General features: G+C 29.5%; 1 protein-coding gene across 1 annotated transcript in view; it reads left to right on the top strand.

Moving 5' to 3' along the window:
• LOC100569377 overlaps positions 1 to 22,536 on the top strand; it is an 81,117-nt gene extending 58,581 nt beyond the window's left edge. Inside the window, exon 4 of the mRNA XM_029486912.1 lies at positions 20,164 to 22,536. Within this exon, the coding sequence (XP_029342772.1) occupies positions 20,164 to 20,961 (798 nt within the window). The 3' untranslated portion in view covers positions 20,962 to 22,536. The remainder of the gene's footprint in view (positions 1 to 20,163) is intronic.
• Positions 22,537 to 22,542: the final 6 nt, after the last annotated feature.

Raw genomic sequence — 22,542 nt, 5'->3', positions numbered from 1 at the left:
GATTTCTGTTTACTTTCCTGGAAATTGTCCACAGCAGGAAAGTGTTATATTTGGCAACGATTTCCATCTAAACTCTGTTACTTTGGCTGCAGGATTTGTCTGCACGGCCATGTTAGGTGAAGATATAAACCGTCTATGAACCGGCAAGCTGTTGAAATCGCAACCATCTAAAGGTTTCGGTCTATTTGACCGAAGATCAATAAAAACCATTTGCATAATTTCGTTCTCGGAGAGTTTCTGGTTAACAGATGAACTACTGTCTTGCGTTGCATTATATGTTGACATGGTTGTTTTACGATGAACGTTGAATAAACAGAATATTATAATATGAAAAAACGATTTAACTTTTAGACAAAAGTAGATAAATTTATACGTTATGTTCGCAAGACGTAACAAATTAATACTAATTGGTAATAACTGTGACACAGAAACGAATAATATATTTTCCAAACACTTATATGCACTTAGTAACAAGATGTTTGTTGATTTGGTAAAACTGAATGTATCTAATTTTTTCCAACATTATATAGGTACAAGTTTACAACAATTATTTATTAAATTCTTATTTTTATTTTTTAGTTATACTGCTGAAGTACAAAACTAAAAGTTATTTTATTGTTTAATGAAACCTATCATTTTTAGATTAGGTAATGGATATTTGCCATGTATTATAGTAGGTATATAGAAAAAAAAACAAAATGATAATATAATCAATATTTTTTCGATATATCTTTTTCCTTTATTCTAAATGCCTTTGATATAAATTGGACAAAGATGGGCACTAACTAGTTAGTTTTAATTCATATTAATTTTGTTACTTAATTAGTTGAATTTAATGTGTAAAATAATCTAATCTAACTCGTTAAAAATAATAAGTAACTAGTTATTTTTGTAGTTTATTTTTTCATTTATTGAATAATTCAATTTCTTATTTTATTGTATTCTAATGACTGATATTTCAAGAAATTAAGGTTATTGTCTACCTATTTGATACATTTTATCAAATTATCAGTTGACAGTTGTTTAATTTAATTTTTCATTCATCACTAATAATTCAAGTTAGTTACCTACCCACTTACTTAATAATTAATTTATATAATGCTTTACATTTGAAAAAATAGTTTTTTAAATTTATATTTTAAGCTAAAAAAAACCAACATCTAACTTCTACTCTAACTTAAGTTACTATTTTTACCAAACTAACTTCTATCTAACCAACTAAGTTAAAAATTTGGTAAATTTCAGAAACTAACTTATACTCTAACTTGATTACTTTTTATATTAAAGTAACTTAACTTTAACTAGTTAGTTGAAAAAAGTGACTAGCCCGAATAGGTAAGTAAATTGTTATATTTTTATTTTATTAATGACGCGGTTACCCCTATATGTTATAACATATCTGGTTATGATATAGTTATAATATAATATTTTCTATGAATATGCAATATGCAATATAACAACTTACTATTATTATAAATTATTATTTACTAAAATATATTTAATATTTTGGTTTTTTTTTTTATATAATTAATTTTACAAAATTGAATTTATTTTAAATATGTGGTTTAGGAAAAAATTAACTTAAAGTGCCAATAAAATGAATTAACTCGTTAAGTTACTGAATAACATGGGGAAAAATGTAACTCGTTAAGTTAGAAGTTACTTCTAAAAAAAAAAGTAACGCGTTAATTAACTTAGTTAAAAGTAACTTAACTTTTTAACTTAACTTTAATTTATTAACTCGTTAATGCCCAGCCTTGGTATTATCTACCTATATAGGTATATTAGATATTCTTATATATTTAATTTATTGTAACTAATACTATTTCACCGCAATTGAACAAATAATGAGCTATGTAAATTGTAAACAATAGTTTCATTCATTCATTCAAAAAAAATTAATAATAATACAATTAGTAAGATATTTTTGGTCACGTTTTACCAACATTTTAATTTTTGATGCCGGTTGACGCGGTGGACAACGACCTTTTTCCGTCTAGCCGAAAGTAAAAGTTTTCTTTCTGTCTGCTACAGCAGTCAGACAAGTTTCTGTCCAAATCAGATTAATAAACACGAACGTAACCCATTCGTCAAGTATAGGTAATTTATCAAATTCTAACTGTTAGGGGTGGGTTACTGTCGTGCTATTCTATCAAATAGTTTGGCGAAACTATGTAAGTACCGAGAGAATGGTAATAAAAGTTCATTATTACTGTAATCTCGATATAAGCGTGGTTTCAGTGGCGTTAAAAGAATTAGTATAACTTATGGCTCGTATGGGAAGGCAATTTCTGCCTTGGGTGAAGAGAACGTTACCTGTGACTGAAATAGCTCACTTCCACGTCTCCTCACTTGCCACACAATTTTGTACAATTTGGTGTGTTGTTGTATATTATATTGTATTGTATATTATAATGTATATTAGTCAGTATGCGAGTTATTTAAATCATGCGAAGTCACGAATAGGTACTTTTTGCGATATAGAATTTATCGAGTTAATTGAAAGCGTCTTAAGTATTGAAAGTATCTAATAGTTCATTAATCATTATCTATATATTTTCAACGTAATATCGTAAATGATTTTTTTCACTTTCGATTGAAAAATAGTTGTATAGACCCCGTTGTTACACAATATTTAATTCAATTTTCGGCCATTTTTCATTTTATTTATCAAGTTGTATTGAATTTGTTTTGTGTGAAATATCATGTACAGTAAATAATTGAAAATTACAAGGAAAAAGGTTTGTTCTATTTGAATGCAAAATGAAAATTATGTGCCGATGTATAGAATCGTATCATGTGTACATCAAGATTCAAGAACATTACATTTACCTATTATAATATTATAATATAGTATATGGGTGAAAAAAAAATATTTGTTTGTGTCTTATGATATTATATATAATATATAAGCAGATTTTCTCGAGTATTCGAATTCCAATAAAATGGGATAGCAAAAAAACAGTATATTATGAAAACAAGAGCGAAAGGATGCATATTATACATAGATAGTCTGATGGTATTCAGAAAATACGGTTAGCGAGCAATATGATATAGCGTTTAGGTAATATGGCGTTATATTGGATTTCGGATTTGACGAGCACTATTATGGTGGTGGCGACGGCTGCCGTATAGGTTTCAGAGTGCGTATTTGTGTAATTTGCACGGTTCATTTGAGAGACACCTGTGTTTCGCCATCTTGGAAATAGGATATGGTTTCGGCTACACATACAAATGATACGAAAATCAGAGCTTTGTATATTATTTACTTTGGATAGCTGCAATATATGTAGGAGGCACCCTACTCCAGAGAGCATGGACGGATCGATAATTCTAAATAAATAATATTATATAGGTATACTGTGGGGAGGCGAGTTTGGTTACTATTAGTGCCCATAAGGATCGTTGGTTCTGCAATCGTACGTATATTTGCGATGCCCTGGTAAATTTGAACCGAGTCCAAAATACATGAAATCGGAATCGCAATGTATATAGGTAATATATCACGCAGTGTATAATACTGCTATTATACTCGCGTACAACTGACAAGACCGAACGAAACAAAAACATCTACTGCGTTAAATATGATTAATTAGTAGGTAGGTAGGTACCTACTTCTGCAGGGAATGTTAAGTTACGTGTTATGTGTAGGTTCTGCTTTCTTCTGTATAGACAGTATGAATGGATCGATAATTATAAATAAATTATTATTATACAGGTTGTGACATAAGCACCAGGCGAATGAAAAATGAAAAATTGATACTAGTATTAAACATATTAAAAAAATATGAAAATTATATGGATAGTAAATGATTTAAAATTCACTGTGACTTACAAATAGATGGGCAATATTGAATTTTTCTCAAATTAATTTAATACGGTTTTAAAATTTGTATTTTCAGAATTAAAAATAAAAATTAAATATGTTATATTGCACTTGTAGCGCAATTTTCTATATAAATTATGCAAAAAAAAAAAAAAAATGAATTATCGATGAGAACAAAAGTTATTTCATTTGTCAGTTCATTCTTTTACACCTTGTATGCGCCGTAGGGAGGTTAATTAGGTTAGGTACTAAAAGTGCACATAAGAATCGAACATCTGTCGTGCGTATATATTTGCAACGTCTTACTAAATTTGAAATACGTACAAAATGCATAAAATCGCAATCAAAATATATTTATATATGTAGGCAACAATAATATATATGGCTCAATGTATAATACTACTATAGGTACTCATTAGTAGCGTACAACTTACAAGACCAAACGAAACAAAAACATGTGCTTACTAAGTAAAAATATGATCAATGGTAGTATCGGTACGTACTACTGCAGGGAATGAAATGGTACGAGTAGGTTCTGATTTCTGCTGTATTATAAACAGCATGAACTGATCGATAATTCTAAATAAATAATATTATACGGGGTGTAATAGAAGACCTGACAAATGAAAAATGAAAATTGATATACTAGTTAAGTCGTAAGCGTATGAGAAACGAAATATGAAAGTTATATGGATGGTAAACTAAGATTCACTTATGTCTGAAAACTCACAAAAAGAATATTGCGAAAAAGTGTATTACGTTTCGAATTAATTTACTCCGAAAACATTTTTATTTCAGTATTAAAATGTAAAAACAAAAAATGTTAAACTGAAGTTGTGGCGCAATCGTCTATATAAATTATACAATACTAAAAAAAATTGTAAGTGTCGATTAGGACAAAAGTTATTTATCAGATGTTTCTGTTAGGTACACCTTGCCGTGTATTATACTGTGGGAGGTTAGTTGGGTTACTGATAGTGTACATAAGGATCGAACATCTGTCGTCGGTATATTTTCGACGTCCTTGTAAATTTGAACAATATATACCCACATACAAAATACATGAAATCGCAATCGCAATGTATTTATAGGTAATAATATATCGTACCTACAATGTACAATACTGATATAGGTACTCGCGTACAACTGACAAGACCGAACGAAACAAAAACATGTACTGCGTTAAATATGATTAATTAGTACTTATATATAAGGTAAGCACTTCAGCGGGGAATGTAAAGGTAGGTACGTGTAGGTTCTGTTTTCTGCTGTATAGTGTTCGCTATATAGGTAGTTACACGTAGTCCGTGTTATTGATATTATGTTAGGTACGACGAAATATTAGCTCTCAATAATCAATAATATACTATAGGTAATACTATTATGAAACACGGACACACTATTATAAAAGGCGAATGTACACAAAAAGGACTTTTTTTAAAACTTAAAAAAATAATATATTCGTTTGGTATTTATATTGATTTTGTAACTAACTTTCTATTTTGCATAAGTCGAACTACTATTTATTGAATATTATATTATATTTTCATACAACCGTTAAGTATAACAACAAAATATTTCGAAACAAAACTATAACATACGGTTATTATAGGTAGTATATTTGTGATTAAATATTTATCTCTATTCATTATTCATAATAATATATTGTATTATATATCATATTAATTTGCGCATAAAGTGTTAAATTTTAATTAATTAGTTATATTAGATTATAAGATAGTCGCAGGTTTATTAATATTTATTTCAAATAAAACAGTTTGGAATTTATTTGCAAGAGTTCGAAATGTCATAAATTGTAATCACTGTAGGTACCATTGAGAAACTCAATGTCAACACTTAAAATAATATGTGAGCTGTATTTACATTAATCTAAACAAATTCGGCAATAAGCCAAGAAAATATCATATTGTATTTTAACTAATTTGTCTCCTGAGACATGAAAATAATGTATACAATATGTATAAAGTAATTTAAAGTAATAATTATACAACAGTATAACTTGAAAAGTATACGCATGACATATAAGAATGAAAAATATAATATCAATTTTTAATGTCGTTACAAATCATTATAATATACCTAAAACTTAATTTTATAAAATTATCCTTGGGGAACTTGAAAAACAAATATACTTGAAAATCGTTTGTGATCATCATAATTAAATTTGTGTTTTCACACAAAGTATAATAGTTCAATTAATTATTTGTAACCTCCCTAATATCTTTAAACATATATATATTTAGCAAGTTATAATTTATAGTAATATAATATACTAGTTACACGAAATAAAAATTAATTTATTAGAGTACCTACCTACCTACCTATATATTATAATATCATTAGGTGCCTAATATTTAAAGGTGTTTAATTATAGTTACGTGACCATAAACAAATTCTCATAAAATGTGTTATCTGACGACAGAGACAAACACGAGTAATAATAATTTTATCTTTGTAACTAAAAGTATTAAAAAATAATTATGGTATTAATGGTATAATATACGTTTTATTCATCGTAAAGTTTTATATTGAATTTTCTAATACTAAGTTATTGTTTTCAGTTCAGAGTACAAAAATAATTGGAGTTTAGTTTGGTTTGATGATAACATTAACGTCCGCCAAAATTAAAATTGTATAGTTAAATGTTTGTACTTAAAGTGAAATTATTTCTTAGAAAAACAAATAAAAGTATCAAATTCTAAGAGCGTCATAACGCATTATGTTCTGTTTTTTCAACGGCGCTTCATTGTTTAACCACTGCCATACATTATCCGTGGATTTATTAATGATTTTCTTTCTGTTCTTAAAAGTGTCCATTTTACTTAACTTTCTCATCTATCTGTTGTTCAGAATGGTTTCTTTAATGTTTAATTTAAAAAACTCAACGTCACAATATTTTTACAGATTGTTTTCAATTTTAAATCAAGTTTCAAGGATGTGTAGGTAATTATTTTTTCCATCCAAAACCGATTCAGATTTAACCGTACCCATAATATTTATTGAATATGTAACAAAAAAATAACACGTGTTAATTTAGTTTCTTAGGTACTGAAGCGGTTTACAATATCGTTAAAGAAACTATAAAAATCAGCAGTGAGCAGGTAGTTTATTGTAAACTTCAATCGGTTAAAAATATTTACAAATTTAAAAATACGAAAAAAATAATATCTGTTTACACGTTTTGTTTATTAATTTATCATTCAAAATATTTTCAATAAATTATAAAGTTATAATATTTTGAACACTAAAATTAATTTTACTTTTGAACGAGCTGTATCTCTTTCATTTACCATTTAACCTAGATAAAAGTATAAAACTATTCGAAAAGAAAATCTTGACTTTTTTATTGATCGAGTTGCAAGAAAGGTGCAGAAACTCTAAACAAAAAACATAAAAAAAAAATTTAAATAAAACAGTTTATTACTTGTCATTTGAAGATGCAAAAAAGACAAGTTATTATATTTTTATGATGAAAAATGATTCAATTGATTCCAACCATTTGTACTTATTAACATAGTATATTTTATATTTAACACGCCACGTGATAAATGTTGTAAAATGGTAATGTAAAACAAAATGGTCAATAATACCTCATTTATAGTTTATAGTAAAGTGATATTGATCAAAATATATTATATTAGGATAACAATTATTTATTGATATAAAATAAATTCTAATATTTTATAATGTACTCTTGTATTGTTCCAACACATGCATTTTTCACGAAAGTAAAAACTTAATTTTTTTTAGGTAAGAAATATTATTTTACAAAAATATTGTTAACAACATGTAAAAATATTGCTCAAAGTTTTTCACATAAATTGACATTGTGACAAATTAGAAAATCTGTATGGATATTTAGTTAATTTCAAATATAATAATAATTGAATAAATTATTTCAAAAAATTATATTTAATTTTAATATACGATAGTTATATTGTAAAATATTAATATTTAGTGCTGAACTTGATTTCATAAAAAGTTTTTTATTATTTAAATTAAAGATTATTACAAAATATATAACACAAGTTTACGTTTTGTATTCATTATGACTGTTATACTAAATACAAGAGCTGTTAATATTTGCTTAATCTAATTCTAAACTTAGGCTGTTCTCATAATGTTGTGTACACTGAACTTTTTTCTACACTTTTTCAAGCCATTTGTTGGTTATTGCCATACATTTGGTAGTTATGTGGAAAAAAAAATATTTTGTTCTGAAAAAATCAAATCATATTTGGAGATACTTTCACGAGGTGTTAAAATTGTCTTTATATTATTATTATTATTAATATATTATTATATTATTAATATTATTTTTAATTCAGACAACTTTACTCTCTCTCTATTTTAATTTTAGACCTAAGCCATATAAGAATTTTTTCAAAACACATTTTAGTGGAATTATTATTTAATTAGTTTGATTATCCAAGGGTATTTATGCATCTTTATCTAGTGGCATAGTTTACAGAGATAATCGATAAAAATTATAATATTGTCTATAATGATAGATGTAGAATTTTAATTACCAATGCAATTAGCTCCATACACGTTACGATGTTTAGTGTGTTTTTCGATAAATTAAAATATGAATTTGATTATAATGTTTATGTTTATATACTTTTATCGTGTTCTAAGCATTTTAGAGTAGGTACCCTACCTGGGTAATGCAAATATCAAATAATACATTTTTAGAATTATTAAGTCTAAATATTTAAGACCATATGTCCCCATATTGAATTTTTACCACATTCTATGTGATTAAAATTAAAATAGTAAAATGTTGTATATCATAAAACATGTAGAACAGTCATTCAGTGTCCTCTATCTTCCTCTGTAAAAACACACTGAATAAGGAACGACAAAGTTTTTTTTTTACGCAAAGTAGTTGACATTTTTGGGGATTTATCGAATCAATCTCTAAGGGATTCTACAGAAACCGATAAAAAGTAGAAAACTTCCGAATCGTCGTCAACAGCATAGAATATCTGTATTTTCGCTATAGTACTTTATATTTCATGGTAAATTACGCGCAAACATTCTTGACAGCATCTATCAGACCCACGTGTGTGTGTGTGTGTGTGTGTGTGTGTATGTGCTGCTACGTTAAACTTCTTTGCAGTAACGATGCAAAATCAACCGGAACAATAAACAAAAGAATGAAGGTGTGGAAAAAATGTTTTTGGAACGTGTACAACTACATTAGGGTGTTTTGAGCCTACAGTCTGTCGAGTATATTATTATTTACTCAATATTGCAGTCTCAAAAAACACCCATTTCCACGTACGCCAAAATGGGCGTGCTCTGTTAGGCTATAAATTCCAATACTCGAATTCCGATTGAGAGTTATACTGCACACCCTACCCGTCCGCAAACCCTGTCGTATTGTAGGTATACTTACTGCACGTGCACCGAAGGAATAGCCGTCCTCGATGTCTGCAGTTGTACTATATTTAGTATATATTATGCAGCGTCGGCGTCCTCGGGCACGTTACTTACCATATTATATTATCATACCTATACAGTATATGTATATTACACATGAACACACATATTCTCCAGAAACGATGGTTTATACTACCCAACTCCCAAGAGCTCAGAGTGTGGCATGTCCTTCGCCCGCACGCCGTCGTTCTAGTTTCAGTATGTTCTAGATACCGTTGTACTTATATGGGTACAATGTGAAGACCTGTCAACCAAGTGTAATTAAAAAAATGTATACACATTTCAAGGACACCATTGCGTCAATATATAAGTAATTAATAATTATACAACTATACAAAAACAATGGAAACGTATCAGCTATTGTAATCATAATGTTCATGACATCCCTTAAACTAATACATAAAAATGAATGTTTGTTTGTTCGAACTCTATATAGACTTAAAAACGACTAGACCGTAATTATACCAGTAGATTATTTTATATTCGTGGATGATCAGCATCTTCATTTTTCAACCCGGAATATAGGCTCACACATAAATTTCGTTTCAATTACGAATATTTTTATGTTTATACAGTTTAGAGTTGCCAATGATTGAATTTAAAAAATGAAAACCACGATGAAATATCTAGTTTTTTGTCGAATGCCGTGTTGAGGCTTTTGCATTGTCAGTTTGTGTAACAATACATTTATTGAATTATGAACAGATTGATTCGCTAAACAGTATATATATTTGGTAAGCCACAACACCCAACAAAAATATTAACTAGGTATATCGTTTTTATCATTGTTTGATATATCAAATATAAGAATACAAATCTCAATATAATAGTAGGTAGGTAGTAGGTACTTATAATAAAACGATTTAATGATGTGCAAGTGTTGTGAATTTTTATTATTGTATTTACATCGAACAATAATTACCTAGTAAAGCTGAGCAAGTTAACGATTATTTTTTTAACTCATTAAGTTAAGTTATTTTAAAATAATAAAGTTAAGTTAAGTTAAAAGTTACTCGTATTTTAACTTTGAAAAAAAGTAACTTAACTAAGTTGAAAGTTAAAAATAGCTAATTTCCAAAAATAAAAATTCCAGACACATAATATGTTATGTTAGATAGTTTTTATTTACCCTCAAAAAAATTACTGGAGAAATTTAAAATGATACATCAAAGCAAAAACCCATTCGAAAATGTATATTATTCTTCGAACGAAAATTAACTTAACATAGGTACTTTTTAAGTTAGTACGTAAATCTTGAAAAAAAAGTAACTTATTAAGTTAAAACTTATTTTGAAAAAAAAAGTAACGAGTTAATTAACTATTAACGTTTTAACTTAATTTTAACTTTTAACTGGTTAATTCCCAGCCTTGATTAATACCATAACAAAAATTCACAACACCTGCACATCATTATTAATTACTATACACTTTAATAATGCACGCATAATACAATATAATATTATCAGATAGCAATACATATTATAAACCTCTTATTTTTTTTGTGAGGGGGGGAGGGAGATTGAGAAGCATCGTTTCTACGCCTTCCATTTATCCGCGACTGTGAATAATTATATTTAGCTGTTTGTTTATATAATAACGCATGACGAGAGCTCGTTCATTTTAAATCGGGGCGAAAACAATCCTCTTGAAATCTTTTGCTTCCTGAGCGTATTACAGTAAAACCATAATATGCACAACATTTTTGACGATGAATTCTAATTAGGTGAAATTCCGCATACACGATAGGTTTAAACGTCGAGCTTAAAGGTTGTAATTATTGCGTTTTAAATACACGTGTCTTATGGCTTAGCGTCAACTCGTTGAACAGTTTATTTACTAGCTATATATAATAATATATCATGCTATATTATGGTTGGTAAGACGCAATATTTTAGCGGTAGATAATACGAAATTGAATAAAACCGCAACCGCCATTTAAATGTATCGACTCGAAAAAATGTTTATGGTGTTTTTATCAAGCAATATGCACGATGAATATATTATACGATATTGTACAATAATACCTGTTAAAAATGTTTTGTTTTTATGTTATCGAATCATTTCCCTTAAGCGTTATTATTATGACTCGAGAATGATGAGATTTTTCTCAATTACGCATTAATTTAGCTCGAGATGAATAATATCCGTTTGTTAATTTGTGACTGTATTATCCGAGAATTTGATAGTATGTAATATGATTCCGGTGGTTGCCTGCAGTCTACGCCGAGAAACACTTATGTTTGATTATTGTTTTTCAAGAGAAGAACAACATCGAGTTGTCTTCCTTGTGTTTTTACTCTTTGTAATCAACTTTGGCAGCGGCCATACAGTTGCGTTTTCGATAAATTAATTATATTACAATAACGTAGTTAACAATTATTATTATTGTGTCGGATGTATATAGGTGAAGTGTTTACTTTTAATAACATTTTAGTACCTATTTTACACAAACACACTGAAACGATATCAGTCATTGAGATTTGTATAAGCGAATAATAAAAAGTAAAGATAATCAGAAGATCGGGGAAGTAAAGGAAAAAATTTGCATTTCATTCCACTCTGTAGCTAAGGTAATAATATAACCACTGCTGAATATCGCGTTATTGTGTAAATATTTTTCAATATTCCATTAGAGTTAATATTTTATAATTTTTTATTCGAATAAACTATAAAACCACGTTGTAGTATGTTATTTCGAGCATTGCAAAATAGGTCTTACAATTTTAATTTTACGCGAGTGTATAGGTTATGTATAATGTATAAGCCAGTAAAAATTGTGCTACCTATATAATATTACGATACTATATAAGTGGAATCGCTTCGTCGAGTATCCCACGTATTATCCCTACTAAACTATAACAACCGCTATCGCCCACTGTTTTTCTCCTCTTACCTTTTTTTCGACGAATAAGTAACAAAAAAATAAAAATAAAAATAACTGAAAACGTTTCAAATGTGGTAAATGCAATTTTCGTTTGATCGAAAATATACAACGGGTACGACCCTTGTAATTCACCACTAGGGAAACCGGTAGGTTACCTGAAAAGGATTCTTCGTACATCAAAGGTTCTAAAAATCTCTCTCACCGACATATTTGAAATACTGTTTTATACATGCAGCGCAAAATGTAATACATAAACTATAATATATAATTACATTAATTTAACTTCTTATAGAATCCATCAATAATCAAACAATATACCAATCGTCTGATATGTTCGTCGTGGACGTAAAACTTTGTGTCAATGTTTTTATGATGACGTATCAATTATTACCTGTACGATCGATATTTAAGATGAAAAATAAAATAATGAATCGTCGTGAAAGTTGTACGCAATCCACATTTTTACTAATCATAATTTCATAAGATTTTATAAGTTATTATTGAATCATGTCTTGTCATTGTTGAATAACTGTTATTAAATACAAGTTAAAATAGAGGAAATTAAAAGTCACCATGTAATGAACTACGTCTGCAGCTATACCGCACGTCTGCAGCTCGAGAACCTGAAATTTAAAGTGATTCGATTCAGTGTGACGTTCTATCGAGACTTATAAAAGATAGTTAATTCAATTTATTTTGATTCAACAATCTACATTGTTACAAGCGTATTGATTCGAAATCGTGAGTTCAAGTACAGCATATTAAAGTTCATAATTTCTTATTATGAGTTTAGGTTATTTTGTACCATTATAGGAGCTACTAACAGTTGGACCTTACCCATTTTAGCTTACTCAATTTTTTTATAGTCTATAGAATCGGCGTCCTGCAAAATACAATACACTAAATCGGCAGAAGTGTAGAAGACAGGCTCGGAGGGTGAGGATATTGAAAAAAATCAACCAATTATAGCGCGCCTGCTACCAACAATAACGCAATATGATTCTAGGGATTATTTAAAGATGTTATAAAAAAATCGGCAGACAAAAATTAGGTCTCAAACATATACAACATTTTTTCTGAAGTCTATAAACTATCGATTCCGATTATTTTGTCTCCTGATTTTTTTATAACATCTTTAAATAATCTCTAAAATCATTTGGTGTTCGTGGCAGGCGTGCTAAAATCAATTAATTTTTTTTTAATCCCTTCCACCCCAGCTGGATTACACTTCTGACGATTTTTCGTTGTATTCAGGAGGCCCGATTCTATTGACTATAAAAAAAAAACAAGTGAGCCAAAATGGGTAAGATCAAACTGACCGTAACTCCTGGGCTATATGCTGTATATTCTGAAAATTCATGAAATCGTCGAATAAGTTCTATAATGAAAGAAAAACTTAAATGGTGTTGTTACGATAAATGTTTATAAATATCTTATTTAAAAAATGTATATGTATATTACATAAACATATATCGTTCTAGTATATGTTTGAAGTATTCAAATTGTATGACGATAGAAAGTTTATTGTAGATTATACTTTAATCAAAAATAAAATTCTTCAGTTTTCCTGCTGTACAGTCCTATCTAATATTATTATTTGTTTTTATTTCAAATTTTTTTAATTCAACATTTCACTTCACAATGTCACACTAAATACGTTCTGATAGTATGATCAGTACGTTATTTTTTTTCTTCTAAAATAAAGTGTGTTTGAAAATGTTTGCTACGGATCATTTCAAGATCTTGGGAAACAATTTTATTTTAGAATATTATAAATATTTTTGTGCTAAGTTTTTTAAAATTTTTTTTTTTCCACTAATAAATAATAATAGATAAAACAATATTTAAAAATAAGTTTTCTTTACACGTTCAAATATAAAAAAAATGAGTAAGAATATTCAAATATTCAAGTTCATAAAATATTTCTAATGCCGGTACATTCGATAAAGAAGTTAAGTCTAAGTAAAGGAAATATTACCAATTTACAAACATACAAATATATTGCTTTTGAAATTTAGGTATATGGATAAATATTTTCGTTTGATAATATGTATAATTATAAGCTATACTACAAAAGTAAATAAAAAGTAAAATAATCATCACTATATAAACCTTAAATTTATAAAGTTCTCATAACATAACCAATAGAAAAAAAAACAATAGTTACTATTATAAAACCGTTTCATAATATTGTATTATTATTTTATTGTATTTGCATAATAATACAAATTATATTTTAATACCAAATTTTACCTTTTGGCATACATTAGAAACATAAAAAATATCAAGATTGACAAATTAAAAGATTAAAAAAATATATATCAATTTTAAATGTTAAACTTAAATAAAATTATTAATGAACTTTATTAATATTGTTATAAAGTATCTTACAATAATTTAAAAGTTACTTTCGGGACTTAAGTTTTTATATAGGTACCTAAAACACTCTAAAACGTGATAACATTTTTCAAATTTAATTAAAATAATTTTGTTATAATATAGTTACATCTTAAATTGGAAACTAATAGTAATTATTATAGAAGCATAATATATTTTTAAAAATGTTTCGATTTGTCTAAATTGAACATTTTCTTTACAATTATATTATAACAATATAGGTCAAGTGTATCTTGTTACTATCTCGTAACTATCGATAGAAGATAATCGTTAATTTTACGATTACGTAATTTTAAGCAACACACAATAGACCAGCTGCCGATACAATTAGTCAGTCTTCCTTCAGAACTTAAAACGAAAGCGGAAAAATTGTGTTCAATTTATTAAATATCAAGACTTGTAATCATTGGCTATCCTAACAAAAATCAAATTAAGATAAACTACCTACGGCTTGCATTCAATATTATTAAACACATTTGTTTAGTTTAAAATATAAGTGAAAGTTCAATGAAAGATTAATAATACGTCCGTTCAATGGTCGAAAACGGCACTAACTTGAATGTTGAAAAATCGTCTCATGAACAATCGAATTCGAGCGCCATGAATAGGGCAAATAATTCAGTCGGATGAAACGACCACCTTTCATCAACACGATGCTGTTCCAATTTGTGGTCCTAGGTCGTGGCGTATAGGCTATTATATTATAGCTGGATGCTGGAAGATAGATTTATGGTGTCAGCGTTTCCACACTAATTTATATTAATTAGTTTATTCTAATTTATAGTCCATTCTTTCGAAAATAGTAGTGATTTAAAGCAAAATTCTGAACGAAAAAAACATGAATAGGTGAAGTTGGTCGCAATATGTAATAAAATATCGTAATAATCAAACATTTTCGTCAACAATCTTTGTGCAAAAAATGTTTTTATTTCAGAGTGCGTAAATCGAGTAACTGTCGTCAACTCATGTACTGAACACATTATTATATAATATTATATACATTTAGAAACGCTCAATAATGCCCAATGTTAAGCGTTGTAGAAAGTAAAAATTTGAAACTCTGTAATGAAAAACAAAAGTTTGCCGGAAATAACTCACTATATGAATCGACAGGCCAAACACTCGTCTAAATCGCATTTCAGATGCATTCAAACATGTGGAATTAATGATTATTTTAGGGTACCTACCTATATAACTTGAGAATTCATTATTTTTATGTTCAGTGTTAACCGAGATCAAAAAGAGTGTGTACGAGCAAATTCCAGACAAGATTATTATATCACACTAGTTGACCAGTTATATTGGATTTTATACCATCGCAGTGGAAACATTTAACTATAATAATAAACGTAAGCAACACACAAATTATAAAGACAGCGACAATATCATGATTTATTAACATACGTGTAAATATAATTACTAAAATAAACAAAACAAAAACTCATTTCGAGAAATCAAAATTATTACACTATGGAGTATAATTTATATTACAAGGAATATTTAACGCTTAACTTATTAGTTAGTGCTCTTAATATTTTAACAACCATTTCATATAACTATGGATAAGCCATCGTACAAAATATATAATAATAAAAAACTGTTATACAAATCATTTTTTATCAGAAGTTTCATAGAAAAATAAAACAAATATGTTAATGAAATAGTTTGATAAAATCCATATAACATGGCGTAATTTTTTTTTAAAACGTATTACGCAGAGAGTTCGCTTGTTTTAATAACTTGTGTTTAATATTTTAGAAAGCTTTTATCCCAAATGTAAACAAATAATGAGAATTCATATGCCGACAACGGTTGCAATTAATATTTAATCGGACTTATCATAATTGTTTTCTCCCTGTTCAAAAAGTTAAGTTCTATGTATTTATAACAAAGAAATAGTTATTCGTTAATTCCACATTAAAGTTACTTGTAACTTATAAGTAACGGGTTATATTATACCTAATAATTAATATTAAACTTTTATTCTAGCTATTAATTTATAATTAACTTACAAAATCTTATTTATTTTGTTTTTAGATACCTACTTGAGTATTAAACTTTTATTTTAAATTCTACTCTATAGTAAAAAATATATAATATTCAAAACATTAATAATGCGACACCTAGTGGCGGGGTGGTACGGTGGTACGGTGTAATCGAGATGCGGCCGTCTCCGAGTTTTTAAGGGTGGGTGGGGGTAAAGGCCAATGGGTAATAATTTAGTATTAACTGGTGTTTTAGTATTCACTACGACAGGTAGCTCAAAATATGACAGTAAATACCTTTATTGGGTTTCGGGTGCATGGGTGGGTGGGACTTGCCTCTGAAAAATATCATGTTCACCTAGGCACTACATGGAGAAAAGTCATAGTAGGCGTATAATAATATAATTATATATTATATAGTATTTGAATCATGATAATAATAACTGTTATAGTGTTTGTACAAAATATAATATAACACGGCAGCATGTCTTATATTTTATATACATTATTATAATTTATATTACTATATTATGTACTGTTCTTTGTATTTATTTCTTCAAGAAAATAATACGCACATAGAGTATACTGCACTATAATAGACATTCATATTACTTTGTAATATTAACAGTTATAATTTTCTTCATGTAAAAAAATGAATTATTAATAAATAGTTATTTTTACTTTTCATATCACAGACTATAATATATTCATAACTTCATACAACTTTAAAGGGTCTAACAAAATTAAAAATTATTTATTAAAACTTTTGAGGATCGAGTATGAAAATGCGTTTTATGATTTCATCACCGCGCCAATATACTAATATGTGCAATCGACATATTACCATGTTTATCTTTAATTATTTTTAGTTTGAACATTGTCTCGTATATAAATCTCAATATTATTTTGTATTTTAAGTTCCCATTACGCGTAATACGTGTTTTTTGAGAAAAAATGTATTTGTTTTCATAAATAAGGGGTTGGTTGTTATAACTTATTATTTAAATTGTTTAAAGGTTATTAAATACCTACTGTATTTTCAGCTTTAGATTAGGAAAACACAACTTTCTTATATTATCTGATATTGTATATTCGCATAATTTATTTAGATAAAATATTCAGAAAATAAAGATTATTAATATTTATCTGTTTGAAGTTAATAGGTACCTGGTACATACCTACAAGCACACATCGTTATATAAAAATACAAATAACTATATAATATAAAAATGTTTAATTATTAGACTTAATTGGTTTTATTGAATTCGTAAAATAATATAAACTATCTTAGTAGGACCGAAAGAGCGGATTAAATTGTAATGTTTATACCTATCCATTGTTGTAATACCTATTGCTGTATAGTTGTTTTAATCTCGTTAGGTTATTAATGAACCTTACACCTAAATATAAGCCGGTGATACAGTATGTGGATTACATAGGTACAATAATGATAAATTTAATATAGGTACACTGTTCATTGAAATAATATAAGATTAAATGTACATTTATTTTAAATCTTTGTTCATTGATTGTAATTATAATGTAAATTTTTTTAAATACAACTTCGTCAAAGAACAATACATTTATACTTTTCATTTGAATTTTGAATTTTAATAGTAGCGGGAACGATGGACTGTTTAATTAATTTATTAGTCTTTTACTCCGCAATTCTCAATTGATAATCCCTGAGATTAGGTTAGGAGTGTTTAAATACAATTACACTATCAGACATTATCAGAGTATACGCGAGTATAATTTAGACGAGTTTTTTGTGAAAATTAAATAAATAAAGCTCGAGATTAAATGAAATAAAAACATAAAATATCTAGTTTTCTCATTTCACCCCTTATCGGAAGATCATCGTCCATAACTTTATAACTGGAGACAGCTATATAGCCGTTAAAACTACATCCCTCGACGGTAGAAAAGTTGCGTTCGAAACTTTCAAAGAACACAGTTCAAATAACACGGGGAGAGAGTTAACCAACTGGAAAAACTTTTTGAGAATAAATCGAACTGGGCACAATAAATAAAAACTACCTGGAAACATACTCACAAGTATACGCGGGTTGAGTATTTTCTGACATATTATTTAACAATTACATAATATTGTTAAATACAAGCAGCTGGAATTGTTGTTGATAACCATACTATTCATAAGAATAAAATATAGGTAACCGATTAACTATTGATCGATATAACCACGGTAGAATAATTCCAATAATATTTTCGGTACTTATCGAATGTCTAGTGCTTTTTGGTCAATAATATTAGATTCCTACGAGTGTGTTAACCTAAATCATAACGATGAATAACAATGTATTTATTATTATTACTCGTCACGGTAGTCGTAATAAGTAATAGTATTTAGTAGGCCGTTTGATGATTTTAATATTACCATACTCATTACAGCCTACGGATTCATGATTATGGTATTCCCGGTATATTTTAAATACCACAATTATCATCGGTATTATACGGGTACCATTCCTATAATAAACCAGAAACTTCATCTGGGACCATATAATAATAACGGTTTTAAAGTTACGACGGCCTTAAAAGGCTTATCGTCCGAATGTCGTCTGATGGTTTTATCGATCGATTGAGTGGCTTATGCATAAATTATTCAACAATTTTCCATACTCACGCGTCATAGTATGAAAATTCAAAACATTTATATAATGTATATTTATATATATGAGCTAAGGGGCTTTTCCCCTTTTTGCTTCGCACGCCAACCCCACGTCGATCAATGACAACCCCCCTGGGGGCATTGCCATCGTGACCCCTTTGCGGTGACTCCTTTGCGGTGACTCCTTTGCATGTAAAAAATGAATATCTATTATAAAACAGGACTTGAAATCGTAATCAAAATAAATATCCATAACAATTTAAAAAAAAATCAAAAGTAATAATATCGAAATTATTTTTAACATTATTCAAATCTATATTGAAATTGAAAAAAAAATAATATCTATAGTTTATATCAAAATAATAAACGTTTATCATTTTTAAATTTAAAAAAAAATAATTTAAACTTAAAATTCTACAATAGTCAACAAGTCTATAATATTTTTCATTAGCTAGTATACCTTGGTCATATTCATAATTAATAACTACTTACCTAATATTACATTTTATTATGCACGTTTCACCGTATCATCGGAACGCATGAATGACGATTCTGCACAAATAGTTTGTACGTAAAAATCAAAAAAATATAAAAGTATTATTTTAAATCAAAATAAAATTAAAATTACTTTTAAGATCAGAAAACAATTAAATCTATATTGTGCATATACAAATCATAAAATTATAAAATCAATATAATATAATATCAGAAAAAAAATAATATGAATTAGTAAAATTGGGATTCAAATTGAAAAATGTCATTATAATATTATAAAGACAATAACAACGAAACATTTTTGAGGGCAGTGCATCGACCTGTATAGTCGACCAAGTCTATCTTTAATTTTAAATTTTTATTTATAAATATTAATGCGTAGTAATGTTATAACACGTGTCCTGTCGTCCAGTAGTATTATAACTATTACGACATGACCGGAAAATGAAATGATTTTTCGAATTTTTTTTGTTTTCAGCACCGCACGTCGTTCTCCAAATTCAACGTGAACAGCTGCCTGGAACCGTCAGCCATTTTCCAAACGATACAGCCGACGCACCGGGCCCTGCAAATCCGGCCACGGCAGAACTCCATGTTCGCGGGCGGTGGTGCGTTGCCGGGAGCGTGTGGCCCGTCGCAACTGGCCGGCCACTGCACGCTGATGGCCGGTCGACCGCGCAAGGCCAAGTCAGCGGCTGACATCAAGTCGCTAGTGCAGCACGAGTGCGGCCCCGCCCGGACCAGTCGTTCCATGTTGCCGATGACGGTGGGCGCGGCCGCAGTGGCCGCGGTGGCCGAGCGACGGGTGTCGTGCGCCGCGCCCACGACCACGTCGTCGTTTGGCGGTTACGGTTGCGGCAGTGGCGTCGGCGGCGGTCACGGTTACGGTTCGCTGTCCGTGGCTACGGTCAAGGAACGCCGGTCGTGCAGCCTGTTCCCGTCGCCAGCGTCCGACAAACGGTTCTTCTCGTCGTCGTCGTCCACCAACACGCCACCGGCCCCATGCCTGTGCGACGTACCGTTCGGCCAACCGTCGTCGTCGTGGGCGTCCGCCAAGCGCGATTTCCTCATGACACCCTCCACGTCACTGGGTGGCGGTTCCGGATTCAGCGGCGGCGGCGGCGCTGGTGGCCGGCGGACGTCTTGCGGCATGGACCACCTGTGCCCGACGTCCATAACGCTAAAGGACCGCCGGCCGTCTTTCAACAACGTCATCGCTCAGGTGACGGCCGAACGGCGACCGTCGTCCAGCATGCTCAGGATCAGCAACGTTTAATTAATGCGGCACGGCGCAGTGTTCATGCAGCAGTTGCAGTTGTTGCGGTTTGCAATATTATATTATGATTTATAACTATTATAAATTATTGTTGTTGTTGTTGTTGTAATTTCGTATACACGCAGCCCCGACCGTCCACGAAATGTAAAATATTATATTATTATTACTACGATGCAGGTCGCGTCTTGAAAACTCCAATTTTCTTTCCCTGGAAGATTCCTACACACTCTTGATGCTGTACAATATAACTCGCAATTATATTTTTCAACCCCCTCAAAATACAAGTTATCAAGACTCGAACGTACGTAAATGTTGTATATATATACTATCATATATATAATATACGGGTTTGATTTTTAAAGATAAGTCTACGACACACGTGTACGTTTTATGGGTTAAATAGTAGCTATTATAATATATACTTCGATTTAATATAAATTATAATATTGTATGTGCATATAATATCAAATTATTATTACGTTATATTGTACCTATAGTAACATATTTAATATTATTATTACGTCGAGATAAGTCTTTTCGGAGAATTACTCAAAATTTGCCTATTTAGAATATTTTTGACAGTTTTACTGTGTGATTGTGATGAGTGTTACTTTCAACTATAATATTTGTATGAGAAATTGAGATCATTTCTAAAAGTACTGACAATTCTTCAAACAGCAAGGCCACCGTCGAATAGCATCTTTAAAGGTTTTATGGTAACGGAATTTGTAGCCCTCATAAATAATAAGCTGCTTCGATTTCGAACTGTCAACAAATTTTATGATCACACGAATAGGTACCTACAGCTGAATTCGTGAATATTATATAATATGGAATATTCGTATTTTTTTTCTTTATCAGTTGATAAAAGTTTCAAGATAAAAAACGTTGCACGAGCCGTGACTCATCCGTCTATCGAAAACTAACGTGCCGCAATTCGCCAGTATCCACTCTCCGATATCGTACTATAAACAACATCTCGGGTCCGTCCCGGACCTACAGTCATTCAAATTATGATTTTTGGAATTTTGAGATAATATGTATACAGATTATATAGATACCTAGGTATATTATACCATTGATTATAGAACCAATTCTATTCTATATTCAATGATTATACCTATACTCAAAGTCCAGAGATAATTTTCTAAGTTACAATTTTATCAAGATTTTTTTTGGATTTAAATTCAATATACAGACCCACAATGGATTTAGAACTATATAGGTACACACTGCGTTACATACTATCTTAATTACAATATATTTTGAATAACAATCATATATTGGTACAAGTATTCACGTCAATGTGTGACAGTGTGCAGTGTAATGATCTGCAGCGGAACGATATTGTATAGGTACCTACATCATATTAAATTTCCGAGCTTAATCATTTCCGATCTGAGGAAATGTCTCCTTGTCAGTCTCCTGAAGATGACGTGCCGGAGGTGGTGTGTCAAATTAAGACACACATCGTGTCACCTACATTATTCACAGGTTCCTTATTGTAGTTATAAAGTTGTTATTAAGAGGGCGTCGTACCAGCATGTCTTGTCTCCGTCTTACAAACGTACGTTATAGCAA

Source organism: Acyrthosiphon pisum, chromosome A1 (genome assembly GCF_005508785.2).
Source record: "Acyrthosiphon pisum isolate AL4f chromosome A1, pea_aphid_22Mar2018_4r6ur, whole genome shotgun sequence".
Taxonomy (NCBI): Eukaryota; Metazoa; Arthropoda; class Insecta; order Hemiptera; family Aphididae; genus Acyrthosiphon; species Acyrthosiphon pisum.
This window is presented reverse-complemented; position numbering and strand designations above follow the sequence as displayed.